Raw genomic sequence first — 27658 nt, 5'->3', positions numbered from 1 at the left:
TCAATTTTATGCTAATTATAAAAATTAGTGGAAACTTTAATTTTTTTATAGAATATTCCTCAACTACTAGCATAAGCATGAACCATGTAGTGTTTTTCATTTTTAAAATAAGAATTAGTTTACCCTTATAATTTCTTCTCATAATACAAATAAATATAAAATAGGTAGTCGGGTCGGGTATTTTTAGTTTTGGATTTGTGAATTTCGGAGCCAAATTTGAGCAACGACAATGGCCGGCCAACCGGAGAAGAAGCCACAATCTGTCTATGACTTTACTCTAAAGGTAAATATAAACTCAAATTTTATCACGCGTTTACCTAATATAAGCTCCTGTTTCGTATAGATTTTGAAGTTGAAACTTGAAAAATTTAAATTTTTTTTTTGAAGTTGTCATTTTTGGAATTGGAGTTGTGCTTCAATATGTTTGAAAAAAATTAAAAATACCCAAAAGCTGGGCTTAGCTTGTATTTGAGATCTTAAAAATATTTGAAGATAAGACGGATAACTCAGAAATCACCTAGTGTTTTTGTCTCTGGTTTAAAACTTTAAATGTTGGTCTTTAATTGATTTAACTCACTTTATTGATTATTAGGGCACATTTTTAACTTTTTACTCTAAGTAGAACCATGCTTCTTGGTGGATTTAAGGAGTCTACATGATGGGATAATGACACATTGAATTTGGAAGAACTGAACTTGAGCTTTTTGAGGTGAAAATTTCACGTATGGTAATTAAACATTATGGTTGAAATCACTAGATCTTGCAACACTGCTTCGAATAATTATCTTTTGAGCCGAGGGTGTATTGGATGTAACCTCTCTACCCTACGTAGATAGGGGTAAGGTCCGAGTACATCTTACCCTTTCTAGACCCCACTTGTGGAGTTACACTGGATATGTTGTTGTTGTTGTCGGTTGAAACCAGTAGACGTTCCTTTATAAGGCTCAATCTTTATGTAAATATGATTTACTATCTTAACCGTCTCTCCATGGCTCTTCCCTATGCTTAACTAGCCCCTCTGACCTTGGCCTTATAAACATCGAGATTACTCATACTCCTTTCATTTCAGTTTGTTTGTCTGGTTTTGATTGACATAAAGTTTAAGGAGCTAAAGAAGACTTCTTGAAATGGACTAAAAAGGAAAGTAAGCCAAACAAAATTGAAACAGAGTGAGCAATTCAAAGTTCGAAGTAACTTGGTACTTTTCCCCTTTGATTTTCTCAGTATACTCTCTCTTTTGCTCGCAGGACGCGACAGGAAATGATGTAGACCTTAGTATCTACAAAGGAAAAGTACTAATTATCGTGAATGTTGCTTCCAAATGGTAGAATCATCTAATTTCTGCCGTCATATTTGTAGTTGTATGCAAGAATCTGTTTTATAATATCTCTGATACCAGTTGAAGTCCAGGGAACGGAAAAACCTCTGTCCCGAAGATAATCATGATAGTAAAACCTTGTTGTCGTCTGCTTATACATTTTACACATTCTGTCGTTCAAGTGATATTTGTCCTAGTTGAACATTTTAACAATCATCTTTTTGGTTGTCTACAGCGGGATGACTAACTCAAACTACACGGAACTCAACCAATTATATGAGAAGTACAAAGATCAAGGTATGTGTCTTTAGTTAAGTGACCAATTCATGGTTTGATTCCTCCGGATAAGAGAAGAAGAAACGGTTTAGTGTCTGCAAAGAATGGACCATTTGACATCTTCGGTTAAAGCTTAACTTTCGGACTATTTGAGTCATTATGGTTTGAGTATCACTAAAATTGCCTTCAGCTCTCTCCTAATTGGTTCCATTCACATTTCGAAATTTCTTATCTTATTCAAACATAGGGCTGGAAATATTGGCATTTCCGTGCAATCAATTTGGTGAGGAAGAGCCTGGGACCAACGATCAGATTTTAGACTTTGTTTGTACTCGTTTTAAGTCAGACTTTCCTATCTTTGACAAGGTAATGAAAGAACAATAATCCTGATAGATGTCATTATATTAGCTACAACTTGGTTATTTTCTTAGTAGTGTGTCTCGTCTTTTAAACGTATCTTCTCTCCCTGCTTATATACATGAGTGTTCTAAAAATGTTCAATGTTTCGGTCGAATATGTTGAGAAATACAGAAAATTTCCTTTATCCATCAGTTTTCTTATCCTCTGTCAGCTATAAACATTCTGAGTTGCATTGAAAACGGATACCATTACATTCCATAATTACCTATTCTGGAATTCATGATTGTGGAATCATGATGTACTAACAACTAAAGTATCTTTTCTTGAATTAGATTGAAGTGAACGGCGAAAATGCATCTCCTCTTTATAAATTCTTGAAATCAGGCAAATGGGGAATATTTGGGGATGATATTCAGTGGAATTTCGCTAAGTTCTTGGTTGATAAGAACGGTCAAGTTGTTGATCGTTATTATCCAACCACGTCTCCTCTGACTATCGAGGTAATCAACTGCTTGAATACTGAAATACTCTATGTAAATTTCCTGTAACTTTGTGTGTAACATCATGTACTTTTGGCTTTATCAATTTTTTCCGCAGAGGGATATGAAAAAGCTTCTTGAAACTATATAGTTGTGAAGCATTGAGTCTTCAACGATGTGGATCGATTTTTCCGTTGTTGATTGCAGGTTTGATTTTATTTTCGAAATCGTTCAGTTGTTTTCGTTATCTGAGTGAGAGACATTATGTAAGAAGGGCTGTTATTGTGTAGATGATCGCCATTTGAAATGTTGTGCAACATAAATTGTTCATTCTGTAAGAGAAGTTTTAAGTTGATACATTGTTAATCAACTTCCCAAGTTGAGTCTGTTTAGACGTGCATGTGTCTATTTGTTCAATTTTCTACAAATTTAAGTGTATACTTGTGTACACCCGTAGTTAGAGGGCATAGATGTTAGCTGAAGTCAAATTTAAAGACAGGTAAATGCATTATGCCTTTTTTTCTCATTCGATATTCCATATCTGTCTTGTGGCACGATTAATTTAAATTTACATTCAGAAATCCCACTTAAAAGGTAAACCATTCCCTATTGAAAATGAATCCATATCTATGACTCAAATTTAAATTTTTTTATCAAAAATAAAAAATATATATTTACCACTTTAGTGTAACCCTCAATGATTTTGGGTTAGGATGGTTGGTAATGATATTATATGTACTAGTTTCTGGACACATGTTTTGCACGTTTGTTCCATTTGAACTTTACAGACATGTTAGAACGATTAAAATGCTATGAAAATATATGTGAACAACATGTAATGAATAATATAATACAAAAATCATAAATAAATCTTTCAGAATATAACCAAAAAAACACCAAATGAAGGGCATATTTTGATGTTTCAAATTAATTCTTTTTAAGCAACCTACTATAACTTTTAAACTTTGGTTAATAGTTAGCAAAATTTCAATAAAGTCACAAATAGCTAATTTGAGCTCAAATAAGTATTTAGACTTACGACAATAAAGCATTCATAAAAAACTAAATTAAGAAGTCTAATAGAGAAAAAAACACAAAAAATAGAGAAAGAAAAAAATACAATGTATACATGCTTCATAAGACGTTGATCGATAATAATATAGACGGAAAAATAATATAATATTAGTACATAATATTCCAAATTCTTATCGACTCTTTCTCCAATATCATATCAAAATCAAGAGTCTTCTTCGTCTACTTTAACTATAGAATAAAAATGATAACCTTGTTAGGGAATCTGAAATGAAAAGACTGAATTTATATAGTAAGAAATGAAGAAATACCGAAAGATATCTTAAAATTTTAGATTAGATATTTAGAGATTATAAATATGAAGAGATGAGAGTTATGAATATCACAAGTATAAAAATTGAATATGTAATTAGATATGAGTTAAGAATATGAATATTTAAAGCAAATAAAACAAATAATGTGTCTCTCTAATTTGCAAATTTGCACCCTTTTAAATTATAAAATTTATTTATTTACCATAAAAAATAATATTTTCTCAACATAAATGTTATGAGAAGAAGAAAAGTTGACTAATCATGTAAAAAATTTTGTTTTTGTTATTATTATTATTAGCTACTAAACATGGCCATACTTCACGCGGTATGAAAAATTTATTAGTTTCATGATCTTTTAAAACAATATTTTAATTTCAATCTTCAAATAAATTAAAGACTTATAAATTCTAACACTTTTTAATACAATCTTATAATATATACTTAAAGTAATACAAATAAATAAATGCTTATGACATGTCATTTTCTGATGCAAATGATCTTGCTAAGAAAAATATACCATTTTTTTAATAAAAAAGATACACAATTATTAGCCTCGAAACCTCTTCTTTAGAGAAACTTGAAATAAAAGAAATATATTAAGATCTTGCGCTTAGGAATTTCTTAACAAAATTTTTGAATTCTTCTTCAATTATTTAGGAAATACTACCCTTATATTTTTCTTGTTATGGTTAATTAGTAAGAATGTAAGTACCTAAAATAGAATAAAAAAATAAATAAAAGATAACAAAAAAGCTACATCTAAAAAGGCTAAGTCATTATGTGTATAAACTTCACTTTAGTGCTATTTACCACGAAGGATTTGTAACATGAAATTTTAAATTTTGTATGTTAAAGATATAAAAAAAAAACATTCTACAGAAATAATAGTTAATGAAAGGACAAACAATTAAAAAAAATAGATGAATATGAAATCATAAATCTTTTAATTGATGTCTTCTCCCAAATTTCACATTAATAGGAAAGTTGAATACCACATATTTTGATAAATCCGCAACATGATATATATAGATAACGTAAACTATTTGAACACACATCAATCTGAAAGTATCTCAATCTTTAAAAATTAGCTTATCAATTTAGAAACAAAAATCTAAATAAAAAATAAGATTAAAAGAGAAGTAAACATAAATTGTCAACAAACAAGATATCAAGTAGAATCATGCATGAATAACATCATTAACTAAAGCTACTAAAATCTCAATAAGAAAAACGAGTTACTCCATTAATAACCATCAAATTTTTTGTACGTGTCTTTAAAATTCACATTAATAAAAGAAGTAGAATAATGTATATTACGATAATTCTTAAGATGATACAATATGAATTAAAAAAAATGATATTCTTAGAAAAAATGATCTACACAATGAAATTCATCTCATCAATATAATTGAGAAATTTAAATTTAAAATTTAAATAAAAAGATAACATTAGAATAGAAATTAACACAAAAATTAAACAGTATACGAAAAGATGGCAAAATTCAATATACAAATATAAGATTCCAAATAAATTCAAGAATTTATTAAAATAATAAACCAGTTGAAAAATAGTCATTATCATGAAAGTAGGATACAAAATATCATTACTCAAATTTTATATAATATTATTATTTTCAAACAAAAACAAATAAAATTAAATGGTACCTGAAAATTGCCGAAATAATCTCATCAAAAGAAAGCAATTGATGAACAAAAAATATTCCTCCATTAGTTAGAGATTTATAGGAATTATGAAAGGTGACAATAATTTTACCTCTACAATTGATTTTGAGAGAGGAAAGATTATTAATATCATAACTAATAAATAAATATAAATAATTAAAATAGAAGATGAAAAGTTGAATAATTTGTATAAGAAGATTTAATGAAATAATCATATCCCAGACGTGGGGAGAGGGAGGGTTAGTTTTTTTCTAGTCAATTTAATATAATTTAATTTAAGCATAGTAATTATAGATAGAGAATAAAATATTAACTAAACTATTTAGACATTTAAAATCTCAAAAAAAAAAAAGAGAAAAAATAAATATGAATGAATATATATATAGAGAGAGATTATTTATTTATTTATTATTTTATATATATAGATTATAGAAAATTGATATTATTAATTAGATATTTTAATTAGGAATTAACCTAAGAAAGTGTGAAGGTCATCAACATTTTAATTAAAATGATACAATTTAATATTTAAATTAAATGGTTAAATGATTTATAACATTTTAATTTATAGTAGGGGTAAAATTATAATTCAACTTTTAATTTCTTTTTGTTCATCTTTTTAGTAAATATGATTAAATTAAATGTAGTTTGTGAACAATTGGTATTGTATTGTTGATTTGTGCAATAACAGAAGGAGTCCAACCATAAAAAAATTCATTACATCTTAAAATAAAGGGCATAATACATATATTATACCCTAAAGTTGATTTCAAATTTTAACTTTGACGTCCAGCTTTCATAATGCACAAATAAGCATTTTAATTATTCAATTTTTAAATAAATAAACACATGAGTCCTGCATGACACACTACACGTAGGAGGACACCATGTAGGAAAAAAATACATATAAAATGATATGTAGGATATGTAAGTCTATTTGTTTAATTTTATACAAGTTTAAGTGTCTACTTGTGCACACTAAAAGTTGAAAGACATAAATATAATTTAAAACCAAATTAAAAATATTTATAAATTATGCCTAAAATAAAATTGTTAAAGGAAATATTTATATATTATGTAAAATAAAGTCATGAAGTCACAGCACACCATCATAAGGACAACATGTTTACCATATGCAAAAATGTGACAAGATATTATATTTATTTATATAATACATTTGAAATTTTGAGAATATATATATATATATTAAATATTTTAAGTTTTTAATTATTATAATTTTCATAATATTTTTAATATAATTTTCAAATATACAACGTTTATATAAAAGAACTTGAAATTTATATAGATAATTTTACGATGCAATTTTTGAGAATTTGTGATAAAAATTTAGAAATTTGAACCGGATTCAAATTTTCAATTATGTTAGATTAAAGAACATATTTCCTATGTTCAATTTATATGACTATTTTTTCTTTTAGTTTAGAAAAGAATGACACATTCTTATGTAACATAATATATAAATGTGCCTGTTAACTTGATTTTAGTTGTAATTTGTGTCCTCAAATTTTGGGTGTGCACAAGTAGATATTTAAACATGTCTAAAATAGAACAAATAAACACGTGCATCCTATATGACGTTATACATGACAATTTGTGTCATATGTGAAATCATACGTGTATTATGCCACATAAGACGTATTCATCTACTTATTTAATTTTATACAAATCTAAATTTACTTATACACACTCAAAATTAAAATATATAAATATTTACTGAAGCGAAATTAGACTGCATATTCATGTATCATGTCTTTCTATATCTAGTAATGATTTATTTGATTTAGCTTTAAAATAGGGAAAAGGGTTAAATATGCCCCTAAACTATTCGAAAAGGTCTAGATATACCCTCCATTTAAAGTTTGGTTCACTCATGTCCTCGCGGTCCAACTTTTGGTCCAAATATGTTTTATGGGCGTTAGTTGCCATGTTGGACATATCCAACTCATTTTTCATTTCTTTAAATGCCACATGGAATTGTCATGTGTTTGACCTTACCACATAACATTTATATGAAAATGAAAAGAAATTCGGACTCATAAACACCTAATTCGATCCATAAATCAGCTCCTTTTAAATTCACTATCCGACCCATTTTTAACAATTTTATTTAATTTTTATTATTGCGCTAAATCTCGAAAATGAGTAATTGATTAATAAAAAATAGGAAAAATATGAAAAAAAAATAAAATTAACGCCAAAAATTCACATATAAATATAGTAACCTTAAATCTAACATTTCAATTTTTTTTAAATTTTTTATTTTTCTATATATCTCGAAAATGAGTAATTAATTAATAAAAAATATGAAAGTATGAAAAAAATATAAATTAACGCCAAAAGTTCACAAATAAATATAGTAACATTTCATTGTACAATTTTTTTAAAATTTTATATTTTTCGGTAAATCCCGAAAATTAGTAATTTTTTAATAAAAAGGGAAAAATATGAAAACAAAATAAAAAATATACGTCAAAATTCACAAATAAATATAGTAAACTTAAATTCAATAATTTGAACAATTTTTTTTATTTTATATTTTTTTCATATTTTCCTATTTTTTATTTGTGAATTTTCTGCGTAATTTTTATATTTTTTCATATTTTTTTGTTAATAAACTCATTTTTGGGATTTGTCGAAAAAATTAAAAATTAAAAAAATGTTGAAATTGTTGAATTCAAGGTTACTGTATTTATTTTTTATTTTTTGGCGTTAATTTTATATTTTTTCATACTTTTTATTAATTAATTACTCATTTCGGGATTTATCGAAAAAAATAAAAAAAAATTAAAAAAATGTTTAAATTGAATTTAAGGTTACTATAATTATTTATGAATTTTTGGCGTCAATTTTATACTTTTTTTATATTTTTCCTATTTTTTTTATTAATCATTTCCTCACTTTCGAAATTTATCGAAAAAAATCAAAATTAAACAAAATTGTTAAAAATTGGTTGGATAATTTATTTAAAAGGGAGTTGATTTATGGGTCGGATTAGGTGTTTATGAGTTCGAATATCTTTCCATTTTCATATAAATGTTATGTGGTAAGGCCAAAATGACATGACAATTCTATGTGACATTTAAAGAAATAAAAAATGAGTTGGATATGTCCAACATGGCAACTAACGCCCATAAAGGCATATTTGGACCAAAAGTTGCATGGCGAGGGCATCAGTGAACCAAACTTTGAACAGAGGATATATCTAGACTTTTTCTAATAGTCTAGGGGCATATTTAACCCTTTTCTCTTTAAAATATCTTAATGAAATAATCTGTAGTCCACAAGTATCTTGCGTCTTATTTAAAATAATAACTTTACTTTTTCTAAAAAAAAATCATATCAAATCATATAAATTAAGACACACGAATTTATCGTATTTATCCACGTAAGATTGCGCAACTACCAAAGACAGATTCGATATGCTTTGGCCCTTCCAATAAGTGCAATTTTCTGTACTCATATTTTATTTTGTTTTTTGAAAAATATTAATAAAAAATCCGAATGCTCTCTTTTCTAATTTAGCCATTTTTAAATTTCAATGTACTCTCTATATATATATTATATTTAAATTTTACACCTCCTTTAGGTATATGATTCAATAGTCTTATTATTATTATTATTACTATCATTATTATTATTATTATTATTATTATTATTATTATTATATAAGTATTTATTTAATATTATAAAACAAAATATTGCTTTTTGTGTCGTAATTATTTGTTTCATATTTTTTATAGATTGTATAAAAAATAACGCATCTCCTCTAATTTGATTAGCTTTCTAATTTTAATATTTCATACGACATATTTAAGATTACATAATTATAAGATATTTTGATACGTTATATGTATTTCTAATTTAAAATTTAAATTTAATTTATTTTTTTTGTAAACTTCAATCAATCAAATTAAGATAGACAAATTAAAACAAAGAAAATATCATTTTGCAAGTTTGGTATCTAAATAGGTGAAGTGTGCTATTTAATTTGATCTCATCTATTATCTATGCCCTCTAATTTTGAATGTGTATAAGTATGCACTTGAAATTGTATAGAGTTAAACAAGTTATTTAAACGTACTACGTGACATCTTATATGACAATTCACATCTTACGTGATAATCTACATGTATTTTATATCATATAAAATGCATATATCTATTTAAACAATTTCTATAATTTTAAATATATACTTATACAAATTCAAAATTAAAACACATAATATACGAGTTGATTTTAAGACTATAAAAGTAATGTAACTTTGATATAACAAAATAAATAATTGGTTATTCCAATCACTTGCATACAAGGTTTCCTTACCTCGTTAGTGCTTGTTTGATTAGAAATACGATATCCTAAAATTAATTATTTTTTAAATAATTATCTAAGAATTATTGTTTCACTTTTAATACAAAATAAAAATAATTCTAAAATAACTAATTTCTAAACAAATTATCCCGTAATTTTACACCGAATAAATATTTAAATATGGAATAAATTTATCTTCAAAATTAATTATACCTTTATCCCTCAAACGAATTTATCCTTGATATATATAGGTGGATGGGTGTTTGGATATTTTGTAATTTCACTTTTTATTTCAAACTTTAAAGAGTACCACATTCCGACCACGACGACGATGGCCGGTCAACCGGAGAAGAAGCCAGAATCTATCTATGACTTTACTCTAAAGGTTAGCTCCTAATAATTTTTTTTCTTCGAGTTAGGGTTTGACCATAGATTTTGTGAAATACGAAGAATAAGAGTGTTTTGAAGTTGTGTTCGATTTTTTTTTTGAGCTAGTTCAACTCTAGATTTTGTGGAACTTTGAAAAAAAAAAAGAAGAAGAGTTGTTGAAGTTGTTTTAGTAAAAAATTTGATGTCAAGTGAGTGGAAGAAAATTTTCACCCAAAAACTGGTTCTAATTTGCTCGGACTCTCCAGAAATGTTTGTACCTGCACCGGATCCTTCAAAATTACACTATTTTTGGAGGATCTGACATGTATCGGTCAATATTTTTGAAGAGCCTGAGCAATATTGGGGAACAACCCTCACTATCAAGTTGAAAATATAGAGGGTGGAGGGGGATTACAAGTCCTTGTGAAAGTACATATAGTCAATCAACTGAGTTACTACGATTTCCAACCTAAGCAATATGATGCTAGAATAGGCATATGTGGAAGGAATTTGGCTGCAATATGTAAATGTTTAATAATCAAGAGTTTTAATTTGAAGGGAAGAGTGGATGGAAGTATGAGATATACCTTATGTACCATTGTTCTTTTTTCCCCCTACTAAACAACTAATTGTACTAGGAAAACGGTAGAAGTAACAAATGGAAAGTTCGCATAAACTTAACCATCGTACGTGCTACGGAGGTTTAAATAAATAGGAAGAAATCATATAGCGGTTGTTCACATGCTTAGATATTTCGACTAGCTTTTCTGCGCCTTAGTGCTTTTTAAATTTTTTAATCATTTAGCTTGTCTACCTCTAGGAGGTAGGGGTAAGGTATGTGTATACTACTCTCCGTAGACCTCACTTTTCGGGATTTTCATTTGCTATGTTGTGTTGTGTTGTTGTTGTTATTCATGGAGCTAACTTTTGCCCCATGCCTCAGGGCTCTAGTTCTTTCCCATTCTTAAATAGCCCCTTTCCGTGCCTTCGCCCTATAAACACGGGGAAAATTCATAATGAAATGACTTGGTTGAGACTACTAATGATAATATATCATAAAAATGTACAAGTGATGTTGCTCGGACTCTCCAAAAATGATGTTGCATCCACGTCGGGTACTCCAAAAAGGCACTATATTTGGAGGATTGGACATTTTTGATACAAGTGACCACAATGAAATGCTTCGTTTACTTGTATCTTTTTCCCTTTTTTGAGCATACTGTCTCCTTTGCTCACAGGATGCAAAGGGAAATGATGTTGATCTTAGTACCTACAAAGGAAAGGTCTTGCTTATCGTGAATGTTGCATCCAAATGGTAAAATCATAACTCTAAGAAGTTGTTTTCTCTTTTACACGTCCTGTGATTCATATAGTATTTCACTTCATTGAATTCTTCAACTGTTATCTGACTTATTATGAAAAAAAGAAATTTAATCGTTATCTGTTTTACTGTCCACAGCGGTTTGACTGATTCAAACTACAAAGATCTCAACCATTTATATGAGAAGTACAAAGATCAAGGTATGTGTCAAGTTACCATTTTACTGTTCGTTTCACAACTTATATCTTTCTGTTCCTCAACCAATTCTGTTATGTTTGTGGGCCTGACGAAGCAAGGGATTTTTTCTGCAGCCTTTTTCTTTTAAGTAGACTATGGCAAGTTTCTTATAAAAATTGTTTGGAGCACATCCTAAATTGTCTAGGATTGAGATTTTTCGCAGCCTATATAACATTGGTTACTTGGTGTATTTGTATCATCTTTCACTGAGAAATAACAAGAGTTGGTGACTGGCCGTGAGTTTCCTTCCCCTTGAGAGTTCCCCACATTAAATTGTGTGCTCTTTCTTTTCGTTATTATTGCCGTCATTAATCTTGTCTCATAACAAATTCCTTTGTCAATAAAGAAGAACAAAAAGGCTTGTGTTTGAACCAAAGTTTCAATTTCATCACGTTATTATGGTTTGAGTATCACTAAAACGTCCTTCACATCTCTCTTTCTTTGGGTATTTAAATGTAGGCCTGGAAATTTTGGCATTTCCTTGCAATCAATTTGGTGCACAAGAACCAGGGAGCAACGATGAGATCGTAGAATTTGCTTGTACGCGTTTCAAGTCAGAGTTCCCCATCTTTGACAAGGTAATGAAACAACAAGAATCTTCATAGACGTTTTTCTATTATTTAGCTACTCTTTTTATTTTCTTGCATTATCAAAAAAATTGATGAATTTCTTGGTATTGTGTCTCATCTTTTAAATACATCTTCTCTCCTCATGTATACATGTTAGTTAAATGTTTAATATTTTGGTAGAATATTTTGAAAGTTGCGGTTTATCCATCAATTAGATTATTCACAGTAAATTTATGTGCATCTTGTGTTAACTACAAATGTTAAAGTTGCATTCAGACATTACTTCTTCCCTTAGAGCTCATGGTATCTTCGTATTCACAAGTGTATCTTTCTTAATCTAGATTGAAGTGAACGGCGAAAACACATCTCCTCTTTATAAGTTCTTGAAATCAGCCAAGTGGGGATTACTTGGAGATAATATTCAGTGGAATTTCGCTAAGTTCCTCGTTGATAAGAATGGCCAAGTTTCTGATCGCTATTATCCTACCACATCTCCTCTTTCAATGGAGGTAACGTTTTTGTGTTAATACTCGATGCAACTTTTCTATATAAAATGATTGGTCTTATGACTTCATTCTCTTGTTGCAGAGGGACATAAAAGTGCTGTTGGGAATTGAGTAGTTGCCAAGGTTGAGCCCTCAGCAATGTGGATCGATTTCGAACTTGTTAATGCTGGCTTGGTTTTATTGTAGTTTGTCCCATTATTAATAAATTACTACATGTTTCTGAAACTGATATCCAGTCATTTGATATTAGACAAATATTATTAGTCTGTCAGTTTGTTTTGTTTGATGAAGAATTATAACTTCTTACTTGATGTTTATTTGTTTCCATCTTCTAGTTTGTTGAGGCTCTCTACCTACCGAAGATAAGGGTAAGGTCGGCGTACACACTATATCTTAGACCTCACTTATTCAGATTATCTGTTTAATATATGCACGTTAGAGTGTCTACTTAAGCTGAAAGAGTAACAAGACTTCGGTCTTTTAAGTCTTAGATACTTCAACGGACGTTCTTGGTTGAATGTACCATCAATCTTAAGACTTGATAGTATAGTCATAGCCCAAATATGGACGGGATGCAGAAGTCTTTGTTTTATATAATTACATATAGCAAAGATCCTCCGCTTCAAGAGGTGTCAACCATAAAAAAAGATCCTGTCCTTCAAAGGTCGATCTGATAATTGCTTAAGTAAGGTAGTCGCTTCTCTTTTTCGGTATACCGCTCTGCGAGCAGAGCGAATTGACATAAATTGAGTGCGGAGTTAAAAGGGTAAAAAAATTTGTCAAAAATTCCAAAAGGGCATATCAATTTCTTTTAAAACCAAAACGGTAAAAACGCTAGCGACTTGTACCTTGTGAAAAAGCGAAATCGCTGCCATAGCAGCGATTTCTTAAAATTGCCTTTCTTTTTTTTAAAAAAAAAAATTAAACAAATCGCTCCACACGGAGCGATTTTCAAAATTTTAAAAAAAAATATTATTTTTTTCTATAAGTCGCTGCTTCTGCAGCGACTTCCATCAAAATTTTTTTTTTTTTTTAATTTTTTTTTTGCTTTATTTAAAAGAAAAATTGATTCAATTTTTTTTTTTAAAAAAATCATTGGCAGTGATTTTTAATTAGTTTTTTTTAAAAAAAAATCAAATCGCTGTAAAGGCAGCGATTTACACTAAATTTATATATTTTTTAAAAAAAAATCAATTAAATCGCTACAAAAAAAAATTAGCCGATTAAATTAAGTTTTCAAAAAAAAATAAAAATTTAAGTGTAAAGCAAAAAATGTGTTAATTAAGAATTCATTTTATGTTATGAATTCTTAATTAACACATTTTTTGCTTTACACTTAAATTTTAATTTTTTTTTGAAAACTTAATTTAATCGGCTAATTTTTTTGCAGCATTTAATTGATTTTTTTTAAAAAAATATATAAATTTAGTGTAAATCGCTGCCTTTACAGCTATTTGATTTTTTTTAAAAAAACTAATTAAAAATCGTTGCCAATGATTTATTTTTTTTTAAAAAAAATTGAATCAATTTTTCTTTTAAATAAAGCAAAAAATAAATAAAAAAAATTTGATGGAAGTCGCTGCTTCTGCAGCGACTTATAGAATTTTTTTTTTTATTTTGAAAATCGCTCCGTGTGGAGCGATTTGTTTAATTTTTTTTTTTTAAAAAAAAGAAAAGGCAAATTTAAGAAATCGCTGCTATTGCAGCGATTTCGCTTTTTCAAAAGGTACAAGTCGCTATATCGTGAGCGATTTTACCGTTTTGGTTTAAAAAAAAATTTGATATGCCCTTTTGAAATTTTTGACAATCTTTTTTACCCTTTTAACTCCACACTCACATAAATTCGATAATGTTGTTATTCACGATCTCTCAACAATATTTAGGACATGAAACAAATTGTTCTTATATATATCTTACATTCACAACTTCAGAAAAGATAATTGTCTTACTAAGTATAATAGGAGGAGTTTTATAAAATACACAAAGTATCTGTCAAAACTTCAGATTACTACTACAGAATTTCATAATAAAACTAAATACTATGTATTTGAGGGCAAAACAGAAGCTCGACATATGGGACAATCTTTTTTCCTCAACAACCATTGTTTGATGCAGCCTGTATGATATTCATGTCCGCACCCAAGTGTCCCGATGCACTCTTCATGCTCGAATTCCGCTTGACATATGGCACAAATCTCTTTAATTTCTGTTGGATTATTTACTCCATCAGCAACACGTTGAATTCTTGTTTTAAAATACTCCAATAATGATTCACTTTCTGGTTGAGAATCATCTGATAAATTTTGTGATGATCCGCCATTGTAATAGTCTGGTACATGCTGCTGCCTTAAGGCCCTTTCCACTAAATCACGACTACTGACGTTAATAACTGTAATTCCGTCACTGTGTGGAGTAATTGTGGCTTGTAATCCCAAAACGAAAGGTTGATCGTGTTGTTGTCTTCTGTAAAAACGATCATAGGGTGATCCCCTACTTCTACTTCCAATTGTACGCGAATTCACAAACATAAATTGCGAATTTTGATTATAATCTGGAGAAGAACGAGAGTTACTCATTGTTAACCAAGAGAAAATTCAACAAAAACAATGTTGAGATTTCCGAGTATTGAAGGAACAGAATTGAACGATTTTATCGAATTTCGAAAAGAACAGAGTAAAATTATCAGAAAACAGAGTTTTATAATAACTTGACCATATTTTCTAAAAAAACTTTAACGCGGAAACGAAGTTTGGAAACTTAACGCAGAAACCTGAAAAAAAAAGTAAAGTTTCCTCATTCATTTAGTTCTCCTAATTTCTTTAGGAATAGGATTTAAGGGGAAAAAAAAGAAGGTAAAATAATATAAGAGTGTATATAAATTAGGAGAACTTACGTTGTATTAAAATTATATTTACAATCTATAGCAATAACTTTTTTTTTCATCCGCAATATAAATTTTAGTACATATTAAAGTGAATAATTCATAAAACATATATAATATATGTTCTATTTGTGGATTGATTTCAGACTTTTTAATGCTGGCTTGGTTTTATTAGTCTGTCAGATTGTTGAAGATTAAGTTCTTACTTGATAAATATTTGTTTCAATAGAAGTTGTTGAGCCTTTACCTCATAGGAAAGGTCGGCGTATATACTATCTTTCTTAGACCTCTAGATTACATAACGTTTGTTGTTTTTTGTTAAGGATATCATTGTTAGGAAAAATCTTTGGTGCCTTTAAACTCTATAATGATCTCTACTGGAAAGTTCATTCTGCATATTAATTTGTGAGAAATTTCTACATTTTTATAGCAAGTTATTCACGGTCTCTTAACAATAATTAGCACATGAAACAAAATTGTTCTTATATATATCAAAGATGTATAGTGCGTTACATCCACTACTTCAGAATAACTAACTAAGTTTAATACAATGGAATTTCATAATAAAACAATCTCTATATGCTATGTTTTAAGGGCAAAACAGAAGCTCGACACATGGGACAATCTTTCTTCCTCAGCAACCATTGTTTGATGCAGCTCGTATGATATTCATGTCCGCACCCAAGTGTCCCAATGGACTCTTCATGCTCAAATTCCGCTTGACATATGGCACAAATCTCTTTACTTTCTATCTGATTATTTACACCATCAGCAACACGATGAATTCTTGTTTTAAAGTACCCAGCATCGTCCTTTTTCTCCTCCGTATAAGTCTCTTGATCATCAAACAGTAGTTCACTTTCTGGCTGAGAATCATCTAACGAATTTTGTGATGATCCGCCATTGTAATAGTCTGCTACATGCTGCTGCCTTAATGCCCTTTCCACTAAATCACGACTACTGACGTTAATAATTGTAATTCCGCGACTGTGTGGAGTAATTGTGGCTTGTAATCCCAAAACGAAAGGATGATCGTGTTGTCGTCTTCTGGAAAAACGATCATAGGGGGATCGTCTACTTGTACGCGAATTCACAAACATAAATTGCGAATTTTGATTATAATCTGGAGAAGAATGAGAGTAACTCATTGTTAACAACTGAAACAATGTTGAGATTTCTGAGTGCTGAAGGAACAGAATAGAAAGATTTTATCGATTTTTGAAAAGAATGAGAGTGAAACTATTAGAGAACAGAGTTTTATAATAACGTTATTTTCTAAAAGAAAAAAACTTAACGCGTAAACAAAATTTGGAAACTTAACGCTGAAACCTGAAAGAAAGTAAAGTTTCTTAATTCATTTAGTTCTCCTAATTTCTTTAGGAATAGATGAATTAAGGGGGGAAAAAAGAGGTAAAAGAATAAGAGGATATTCAAATTAGTAAAACTTACATTTTATTAAAAAAATATTTACATCATATATAGCGATAACAATTTTTTCCATTTATAATGTAATTTTAATACATATTAAAGTGAACAATTTATAAAACATATATATGATCGTATAAGTTATGATTGTGGATGATACATTTATCAGTTTCTTACCAAACAAACATACTACATTTTAAAACACTTATTATATAAGAAAAATTACGCGATTAAACAAACTTATACTATTTAATTACTCATCATAGCTATAGTTTGCTATAACTACCACTCACGACTAATATTATACATTAATTATGTAGACTGACTTTGAGTTTGTATAATTAGTCACATTTGTATATGTAGAATTCGCCAGAATATACAATACATATGTATAATATACAATTATCTAATCAATATACATATACAATTCACATCTCTTCCACTCTCTCGCTCGCCTCTCTCTCCTTCCTCTCCCAATCTAGCTTGCCTCTCTCCTCTCTTTCCAAATCTCGTTTGCTTTTTTACAGATGCATATGTATAACATATTATCTAACTAATATATATATATACAATTTGCTTCTTTCCCATTCTCTACCCTCTCTTGCTCACCTCTCTCCTCTCTCCTCTCTCCCCAATCTCGCTTGCCATATATATAATTATCTAACCAATATACATACCACCTCTCTCCCACTTTTTGCCCTCTCTCTCGCCTCTCTCCTCTCTCTCTCTCCCAGACTCGCTTGCCTCTCTCCTTCCTATAACATGTAGCGACGAATTGTAATTATCAAACTATATCTATGAAGAGTAATTAGGCTATTTTTTAGTGGTTATCTGTGGAAGTTCCCCAATTATATAACCCTTTTATCAAGTTTCTTTTAATTTCTTTCCACTCAAGTTTTTACAAAGGCAAACTACATAAATTCCATTAGTTTAGTTTCTAATTACTTAGAATCTCAATAGTTTTAAATATTCCTTCCTCTACCTTATTTCAAACTTAGGATACATGAGTTTGAATCCGTGAGATACATGTATGTGTCGAATTCTAAAATTGAGATACGTATTTTATTTATTTAAATTAATTGGTTATAACCAATTTCCTTAATATAAGGCGGAAATGAAGAAGTGTATCTATTTTTAATTAATTTCATTTTATTATTATTTAAAATAATAAGTTCGTTAATATTATTCATAAAAGACAAAAACATGTATATCTTGATCATGCAATTTGACTAATTTCATTTTATTACTCTTAAAATAATAAAATTTATTAATTTGATGTATCTGTTATCAATATATGATGTATCCTACAAATAAATCACTTAGATACGTATCATACAAATAGATTCATATGTACCATAAAAGTATCTAATATTAATTTTGTGTATTTGTTATATGTGTCTAGTATTAATTTCATATATCTATTATATAATACAATTTTAATTTTATGTATCGATTATATGATCTAATTTTCGTTTATGTATCTATTATTAATTTGATGTATCAAGTATCAATTTCATACATTATATTCAAAAGCACGTGTTTCGGATACATAACAATATTCATACTATTTTCTAAATTATGAATTATTAAAATGGAGCAAACAATATAAAAACCCTACAATAAATTTGCTAGAAAAAATCTAAACCATCGAATCAAATATATGATACGATTGAAAACAAATATACAATAGGAAACACTAAAGAAAATCTTACTTTGCCATTTTAACTAATGTTGATTATGTAGAGTTTGATATGAATTTAGCACATGCAAAACAGAGGTGGAGCCATGTTTTCATGTCATTGAGTTTTAAATTTTTAAAAAGAACAAAGAACTAATTTTTTTTTTCATTTAGCAGTTATTTTATTTTTTTGTATAAACCCACCTATACAAATACTCTATTTTTTTAATTTTTTTTTATATACACGCATTCTATTTTATATATATATATATATATACACCTATACAAATATTCTATTTTTTAAAATTTTATTTTATTTTTTTATAAACCCACCAATGCAGATATTCTTTTTTTAAATTTTTTTTATATATAAACGCATTCAGAAATTATCTAAAAAGCAGTGTGCCTCCATGCGCAATGACCACTAGGCCAAACACTTCAGTGTTATCATGGGTTCGTAAGCACAATATATATATACATATATATATATATATATATACACACACACGTTCTACTTCATAATTTAATACAAATATAGAATCTACGGGAAAGTCAGTGGGTTCGGCCGAACCCCCCTCGGCTACTATAGCTGGGCCCTGATGCAAAAGGGAATAAAATGGTTAAGGAAGAAGGGGGAGTGGAAATGAGATACAAATTTTGTTATAGGAGAAGAAAACGTTTAATGAAGAAGAAGAAGGGGTAATGGTCGGATACCCGAGGCATCTGTTTAGGGATTGGGGGAGGGAAACGACTAAAAAGAATAAAGCGAAAGTAATTTGATTATTAGTGTCCTACTAATTGAGGAGATGTAATTTTAACATAATTATTCATCATTATATTTAAAGGGATTGTGTATCTGATTTAACTTTTTTTTTATAAATATGATATATTTTTTAAAAAGTGATATTCTATGTTATATTTTAAAGTAGAGACAAAATATGTATATGTGATAGTTAAGTATGAATATATAAGTAGTTTTTCCTTTTTTAAAAACAAAACTCTAAGCCCACATAACAAATAAGATGCCTCACACTACACTTCTTTGAACGTTGTCGAGTTTTAACCGCAAAGTGGGACACCCCATATTAACAGTCTAATACACACAAAAAATTGGAGAATCTTTTTGAAACTTTGGGCGTCAGATTCATGGGCTAATACACACACAAATCATTATCGAGGGTTTCATAATTTTTTTTGACAAAAATGTACTGTAATCCTGCGTGATACATTTAATAGTAAAGAATGCTCATAAGGTGTTTAATTTTAGATTGATACAATATTGTTTGATTTTAGATCGATACATTAATTGACAAATTGTAATAGACTAGCATAATTCAAAATTTAAAATTCTTCTTCCCATTTTTTCAAAAATCTCTCAATATTTGAATCAAACTTGCCGACAAATTATACAAATACAACATGAACTTGTCATCATGTCGAGGCATTTCCAAATAGGGAAAAGTGAGGTGAGGTATGAACGATAAAAAAGTAATGAAATTATTATTGGTCAAAATATTAATTTTGTGAATCTCAAATCAGTCATTGCAGCTGAATTAGAGATCGATGAGTTGATGAAAAATTTATAAATCAGATACATCATTGAAACGAAAGAAACAAAAGCCTGAATTTTAAATGTATCCGCTATGCGTTGATACAACATATAAAAATGTTGAAGAGATACATATCTTTGATGGATACATATATGTGTGGTAATTTCTATGTATGCAATACATTTATTATAAATTCAAATTCACGTATTATGTCTAAAAAATTAATACACATGATATATTACTATTTATGTATCTTATTTTGTTTGAAAAATACTGTATTTTATAAAAAAATAAATTATACATCTAATTATTTCAAATAGCATTTTTCCTGATATGTATATAAGATTGGACATCATCAATGATGACTACATATTAACTAATGACAACTTGACCCCTACATTATCCTAGGTGAAAAATACTTTCATTCTCATCGATCTTAAATAATCGATCACCCAATACTCTCACATTACCTCTACACAGTCGATTAAACTATCTTAAGAGATCATCCCTATCACATCAACTACAAAATGATCTTTCACACGTTAATAACACCAACAAAATCAAAGAGTCGGGTTTGATAGATGTCATATTTGCCACGTATAGCATAGTATAAGTGTGTCTCTGAGATTTCGGACATATATTGAGGGGATACTTGTGCATTATAACATTTATAAATTATAGCATGTTATGTATCTTAATTTTAAAGATTACAAATTTCAAGCATTTAAGGAGGTTCACCTCTAAATATATTTGGTGGTATATTTAATGATGTTAAGAAATAATTTTGTGGTTATTAATATATATATATATATATATATATATATATATATATACGCGACTTAACTCTTATTAGAAATATGTTATCTAATAAAAGTTGTCATAGTTTGTTCCTTCACATCAATCTTATAAGACTCTTATACGTGATAACAAAAATGTGAGTAAATAATGTTTTAATATAATGACATGAATGATTAGATATAAGACATGAATTTTAACACATATTCATGATCATTACGTCTTAGTTTTACTCCAATTTTAGAAACTAAAGAAAAATAACCTAAATAAAAATGTTTAATAGCATGTCAATATATTTATATAGATTTAATACCTGAGCATACACAATGAGAATCATATGCAAATAGTCAAGTGAAATTCAATTTCATAGAGTAATTTGAGTTATCGACGGTATTATCATTGTGGTAAAGATAGTAATGCCGGAAAAATCATAATGCGAAACATAATATGTAGCTTGGATACATTAACAGCTAGCTTGGATACATTATAAAATAATTTGGATGCATAATATGTAGCTCGTACAATTAAATATTGGTTTGGATACATTATTATGTAGCTCGAATATATTAGGAGAAAAATAAGGAATTTTAGAGGTCTTTTAAAATAGAAGGGAATATTGAAAATAAGAAAAAATAAGACGTGTATTTCAATAAAAAATTTCCTTATTAGGTATATCACATTATATGTATTAGAAGTTAACATGTTGGGGATGTAGCTCAAATGGTAGAGCGCTCGCTTTGCATGCGAGAGGCACGGGGTTCGATCCCCCGCATCTCCATGTGTGTATTAGCCCATGAATTTGGTGTTTTAAATAGTCGAAAATCTTTTTTCAAACACTTTTAACAAAACAAACTTAGCCTACTGGTTTAAGACACTTGTTATTCATTCCTAATTGTATAAATTTAGAATTTTGTATATGGTTCCTAATTGTATAAATTTAGAATTTTGTATATGGTTACCCTAACTATTTGTATACGATTTATGAAAATTCATGATAAATTTTCATATTTTGTATATTTAGCAAGCGAAGTATACAAATGGACGTCTAAATAATTCTTAAATGAATAAATACAAAATTTGTATATACTTACTTTAGTTGTATATTCACAAGTGAAATATACAAACTGCAGCCTCCATAACAAATGAAACTATAGCTATAGAGCGCAATTTGGTGTTTTAAATAGCCGAAAATCTTTTTTCAAACACTTTTAACAAAACAAACTTAGCCTACTGGTTTAAGACACTTGTTATTCACTTGATTTTGTATAATTCACTTGATTTGTATAATTCAGTTCCTAATTGTATAAATTTAGAATTTTGTATATGGTTATCCAAACTATTTGTATAAGATTTATGAAAAATTCATGATAAATTTTCATATTTTGTATATTTGGCAAGCGAAGTATACAAATGGACGTCTAAATAATTCTTAAATGAATAAATACAAAATTTGTATATACTTACTTTAGTTGTATATTCACAAGTGAAATATACAAACTGCAGCCTCCATAACAAATGAAACTATAGCTATAGAGCGCAATTATCGAAACTATAGCGCAATTATCAAAACTATAGCTAAGAGTCTTGTTATATATATTATGTTTGCTATTTTTAAAACTTTCTACCTCCACTTTTTTAAAAAAATGCTTTTATTATGTTATTTCTCAATATTCTTTATAAATTTTCTAGTTTCGTCATTGAGGATGTTTAATTTTATGTTAGTGGACAAAGTAAGAATCATTAAGGGTGTGTCGACATGTCGCTCTTTAGTCAAAAGAATAACCAAATCAAGAAAGAAACTATTAAAAATATCTATTTTACAAGATATATGAATCCGTGTCAGCATAAGCTCAATATATATTATTTTTTCGTGTTATTTTATGTGATACTTTTTAAATTTTGAGATTTAAATAAGTCTGTTTTTTACTATAAGTTTTTCATAGATCTTTTAAATATTTTGAATTATTAATTATTGTGACTTATAGTACATTTTGTGTAGTTAACAAATATATAAATTTGATTTCAAAAAAATTTTAAAATTTCATACGCAAATTTTTGGTTAAACTTAAATTGTTTGATTCTCAAAAAATAAAAAGTATCATATAAATTGAGACAGAAGAAGTATTGATTTTTTCCTAATTTATGCGCTATGGTCCATAGCCGATGATAAAACTAAGGGATCCAGCCGAAATTTTTTAAAAAATATTTAAATTATTAATTATTGTGACTTATTAACGTAATGTCTTAATTTTAAATAATAAAAACCCATCATTTTTAATAACCTTGAATGAGTTTTTTTTCTTTAATAACATAGTCGGTGGATATATGATATATCATTTGTTTAGTTTAGATAGTAGAGCCAAATATATTCAAGTAATTATAAGAGGATAAGTACCTATCAATTTCATGATTCATCATGAGAATGTAACACAATTATTAGCACCTATATATTTGTATTAATTTTGACAAAACTTGAAGTCACAAACATGTATTTTATTTAGTGATTAAGACGTGTAATATTATTTATTAGTCACATACCCTAAGTTGGCCCGTAAATAATATGTATATATACATATGTAATAGATGCTCCTACTCTCTTATCTTTATTAATAATTAATAATTAATAACACCTTCTAAATAATATTTAGATTTTTTTTTAAAATGGTAGCATATGTGGTATTTTCGAATCCGAAGTCTAAAGGACAAAAAAAATTATCAAAAATTCTAAATGGGTATATCAATTTCTTTTCTAACCAAAAGGGTAAAATCACTACTAACGCAGTGATTTTGTTTTCAAAAATTGCTGACCTATCAACGATTTTGTCCATATTTTTTTTCTTTTTTAAAAAATAAAATCGCTGCCAATGCAGCGTTTTTGGAAGATTTTTTTTTTAAAAAAAAAAGTTAAAATCGCTGCAACAGCAGCATTTATATAACTTTTTTTTTGAAAATCGCGGTGTTAGACAGTGATTTCTGCACTTTTTTTGAGCGATTTGTTTTTTTTTTTAATTTTCTGCCAATTATTTTTTTAAAGTGATTTGTTTTTTTAAAATTTTCTGCCAATTATTTTTTAAAAGTGATTTGTTTTTTATTTTAATTTTCTGCCAATTATTTTTAAAAAAAATCATATTAAATATTAATATTTTTTTGGTCAAAATAAAAATCGCATTACAATTGTTAATAAAAATTTCACTTAATATGATTATATGAAATAATATGGTTTTAGCAATTTTTTTTTATAAAATAATTAATTAACTAAAATAGTTGCCTAGCATGGCACCAAAAAGAGTTCCACAGAAATCGCTGCCTTGACAGTGATTTTCCAAAAAAAATAAAAATGAAATTTCCCTCTAAAATCGCCGTCTAGGTAGCGATTTACAATTTTTTTTATGAAAATGCTGCATGGGCAGCGATTTTCTTATAAAAGTGAAAAAAAGTTCAGACAAAATCGCTGATAGGTCAATGATTTTATTTGACAACTTTTTTACCCTTTAAACTTCGGACTCTGGTATTCTCCCTATCACTCAATTTTTAAAATAAAAAAAAGTATTTGCTAAGATGTCACTTCTAATATTAACATTATAATATGCATCATTTATCACATAATTGATTACTCCACTAATTTTTTTGTGCTACATTAACAAATGAGTCGGTTTGTTGAGGCAAAAACTTCTCATGATTTTGTGACCTTAGCTGATATACTAACAATCTTGATAAGGTTTGGACGGCTAAAAAGTAATTTTTTCATTTATTTTTACGTATCACATTTTATTTTATAAGAGTTAAATTATATAAATTTTAATTAATATTTTAAGACATGTTTCTTCTATCATACTAATATGAAAAGAATGGCAAGTTATCATATCTTTCATATAATTTTTAAATATTTAAATTTATAATTTGAAATAATAAATTATTCTAATTCAACTTAACTTAAAAAATTAATCAAATTAATTCTCGTAAATCAAAATTTGATTAGTAAAAGTGCAATGGAGATCATAGAGTGTAGGTTAGACCTTATTACACCTTTAAGAAGATAGATATATTATTTTTTTAAGACTATTGACTGAACAAATTATGAAATAAAACGCAATAACAACAAACAAAAACAACAAGATAATAAAATATCGATCTGAAACAACAATTAGCGGAGAGAGGAGAAACAAAAAAGAACCAAATGAGAATCAAACTTGCATATATACAAGATACAATGAACTACTACGCAATTCTCTTTTTGTTTGATATAGTTTCTCAAAATTTGAAGGTAATATTGCTTGGACTCTATAGAAATGTCAGTAGATGTGTATTGAATTTTTTCTAAAATAGTGCATTTTTTAAGAAACTAATAAAAATGCGATAATATTTTTAGAGAATCTAAACTTACGAGACTAATAAAAGTGCGACAATATTTTTAGAGAATCCGAACTTACGAGTGGGGCTTGAAGTTGCACAATATAGCATGTGAGTAGGGCTAAAAACCAATTAATAATGTCAGGAGTATGAGTTGTATGTAGACCATGATTGATATTCCTCTTTTTCGTTCTAATACTATCAAGCTATATGCTGGAAATTCTAGATAAAGCTAAGCAAAAACAAAGACAAATTTGTAAAATTTGGCCCACATTAATTGTCACAAATATTAGGGTAGTGGAGCATCATCTTTTCTTTTTGTTATTTGTGTTGGAGTTCTTTTGAAAACTCATTAGACTTAATTAGATATGTTAATTAATCATAATATAGGATAATGTTTAGAGCAATATATTTTTTTAACCCCTTTGGAGAAGCTACCACCTTTTTTCCACTTTTGATAACTTGAACTTACAATTTTAAAACTGAAATAATGAGTATTTATCATCTGAACAATTCTGATCTGATTAGAGCTTTTAAGTTAATTTATGAACTTTTCAAATTCCTCATTTATAAATAAAATGATCTACAGTCACATAACTGTTTAAAATTTGCTTACCATCACAATATCAAAAACCTTTTAAAATTTTATATCAAATCAAACGATATCACGTAAATCGAGATAAAGTATTGGTAAATCCTTTATTCCTTTTCAACTACAGATACAATAGCTAACTGCTCAAGATGATGATGAGCTCTATGCTTAAATCCTGTCCATATAGTGTTGGCTATGTAATGTTGACAATGAAAAAAAGTTGTCACTTTTTTCTCAACGGTTACATAAAGAAAAACGGCTATTTTTTTTTCTCTAGCCCACTCAATGACTATATATTTATTTATTGTTTGTTTTGTTTTATTTTGGGTCATTGTGGGGCTGTGGTTATTATTTCTCCACTAATACAGAAAAATTATTAAAGAAAATAGGAGGGTTAGGGGCTTAATTAAGTAATATGAGCTTTATTTAGCTTTGCTTAGATAATCCCACCGCCCATAATCACCATTATAATTTTGTTGTTTTTGTTTTGTAGTGGTTTGTCTAAATAATATAATTAGTGGTTAGAAATGCTTTATTCCTTTGTTGTTGAGATGTTGTAATAATTAATATTCGATAAAATAGTCATCTCATTTTATGTTATTTGCAAATTCAAAGAAATATTTAGTTATGAAGATTGATTAGGCAAAGTTAATTTCTCAATTTTGTTGTAATTATTTATAGTGGTGGTAATAATCACCTAAATAACTAGAAAATTATTGTATAGATTTTTGTAGTTAGTTGTTGTCTAAGTGATAAAAGTTATTGTAGCAATAGAACTCTTTTAGTCACAATAAATTATTTGAAACAAAATTGTATAGCTATATATAAATCATTTCATGTTTAATAGAATTTTTTAATTAACGGAATAAGCAATTTCTAAAGTATTTATCATGTTTATATCAAACTCGATAGTGGATAACAATTTGAGATAATATAATAAAAGGAATATATAATATATAACCAAACCAATTTATCAAAGTATTTATCAGCAAAGAATACCAAGAAAATATATTACGATCGAAGTTTATGACACGTATAGTTTGATTTAAACCTGCGCTAGTATGAATTTATCTCCACATCGAGCTCCAAAATTGTGTACCATATGAACTTGCTATATGACTTATAAAACTCTTTATTTTTCTCTCTCAATTCAATATGAAATTCGCTAAGATGTTATGTTGATAAGATCATCAAAAACTTATAAATCTAAAAGTCTATTAGTCATGCTTGACCCACCTTCGTCAGACCGCTTTCTATTAGGAACATCACATAAACCCCCCTTTTTAGAAACTCAACGTCCTCATTGAGGTTTGTCCCACCATCATTTTTTATATTCTAAGTTCATGACACGTACTGTCCACTTTAAACCTAGGTCCATATTAATTTACCTTTCATCGCCACATTGAGCCCAAAAGTTGTGTGTATTATATAAACTTGAGTTATGGCTTATAAAGCTCTTTACTTGCCTTTTTCATTCCATTATGAAATTCTTCTAAAATATCACATGCACCTTATCTTTAAAAATTTGTCAATCCCTATCTAAATTGCCCTTATATTAAGGACGTCAACAAATAATTCATCATTAATTAATCTCC

General features: G+C 28.1%; 3 protein-coding genes and 1 non-coding gene across 6 annotated transcripts; 2 read left to right on the top strand and 2 right to left on the bottom strand.

The window, feature by feature from the left end:
• Positions 1 to 99: 99 nt before the first annotated feature.
• On the top strand, positions 100 to 13119 carry LOC107005688 (probable glutathione peroxidase 8). Of its 3 annotated transcripts, none has more exons than XM_015204333.2 (6): positions 100 to 283; positions 1248 to 1324; positions 1554 to 1615; positions 1842 to 1960; positions 2287 to 2454; positions 2552 to 2833. In XM_015204333.2, exons 1-6 carry the CDS (start codon positions 230 to 232, stop codon positions 2582 to 2584), a joined length of 513 nt encoding a protein of 170 aa, XP_015059819.1. In that variant the 5' UTR covers positions 100 to 229; the 3' UTR covers positions 2585 to 2833. The 3 variants fall into 3 exon arrangements, with proteins under 3 accessions (XP_015059819.1, XP_027769535.1, XP_015059468.1); XM_027913734.1 differs by lacking the exons at positions 1248 to 1324; positions 1554 to 1615; positions 1842 to 1960; positions 2287 to 2454; positions 2552 to 2833 and adding exons at positions 11398 to 11474; positions 11619 to 11680; positions 12177 to 12295; positions 12628 to 12795; positions 12875 to 13119 and having other exon boundaries at positions 215 to 283; XM_015203982.2 differs by lacking the exons at positions 100 to 283; positions 1248 to 1324; positions 1554 to 1615; ... (1 more) ...; positions 2287 to 2454; positions 2552 to 2833 and adding exons at positions 10023 to 10175; positions 11398 to 11474; positions 11619 to 11680; ... (1 more) ...; positions 12628 to 12795; positions 12875 to 13119.
• A 1712-nt stretch (positions 13120 to 14831) lies between these two features.
• On the bottom strand, positions 14832 to 15368 carry LOC107006548 (probable E3 ubiquitin-protein ligase RHG1A). Its single transcript, XM_015205073.1, has one exon. The coding sequence runs from the start codon at positions 15366 to 15368 to the stop codon at positions 14832 to 14834; it is 537 nt and encodes a 178-aa protein (XP_015060559.1).
• An 880-nt stretch (positions 15369 to 16248) lies between these two features.
• Positions 16249 to 16821, bottom strand: LOC107006546 (E3 ubiquitin ligase BIG BROTHER-related-like). The gene has a single exon (XM_015205072.1). The coding sequence runs from the start codon at positions 16819 to 16821 to the stop codon at positions 16249 to 16251; it is 573 nt and encodes a 190-aa protein (XP_015060558.1).
• A 5005-nt stretch (positions 16822 to 21826) lies between these two features.
• On the top strand, positions 21827 to 21899 carry TRNAA-UGC. The gene has a single exon. It is a non-coding gene; the product is annotated as a tRNA-Ala (tRNA).
• Positions 21900 to 27658: the final 5759 nt, after the last annotated feature.

The sequence above is a fragment of the Solanum pennellii genome, chromosome 12 (assembly GCF_001406875.1).
Source record: "Solanum pennellii chromosome 12, SPENNV200".
In the NCBI taxonomy this organism is placed as follows: domain Eukaryota; kingdom Viridiplantae; phylum Streptophyta; class Magnoliopsida; order Solanales; family Solanaceae; genus Solanum; species Solanum pennellii.
The sequence above is the reverse complement of the archived record's forward strand: the minus strand, read 5'-3'. Positions and strand labels throughout refer to the sequence as shown.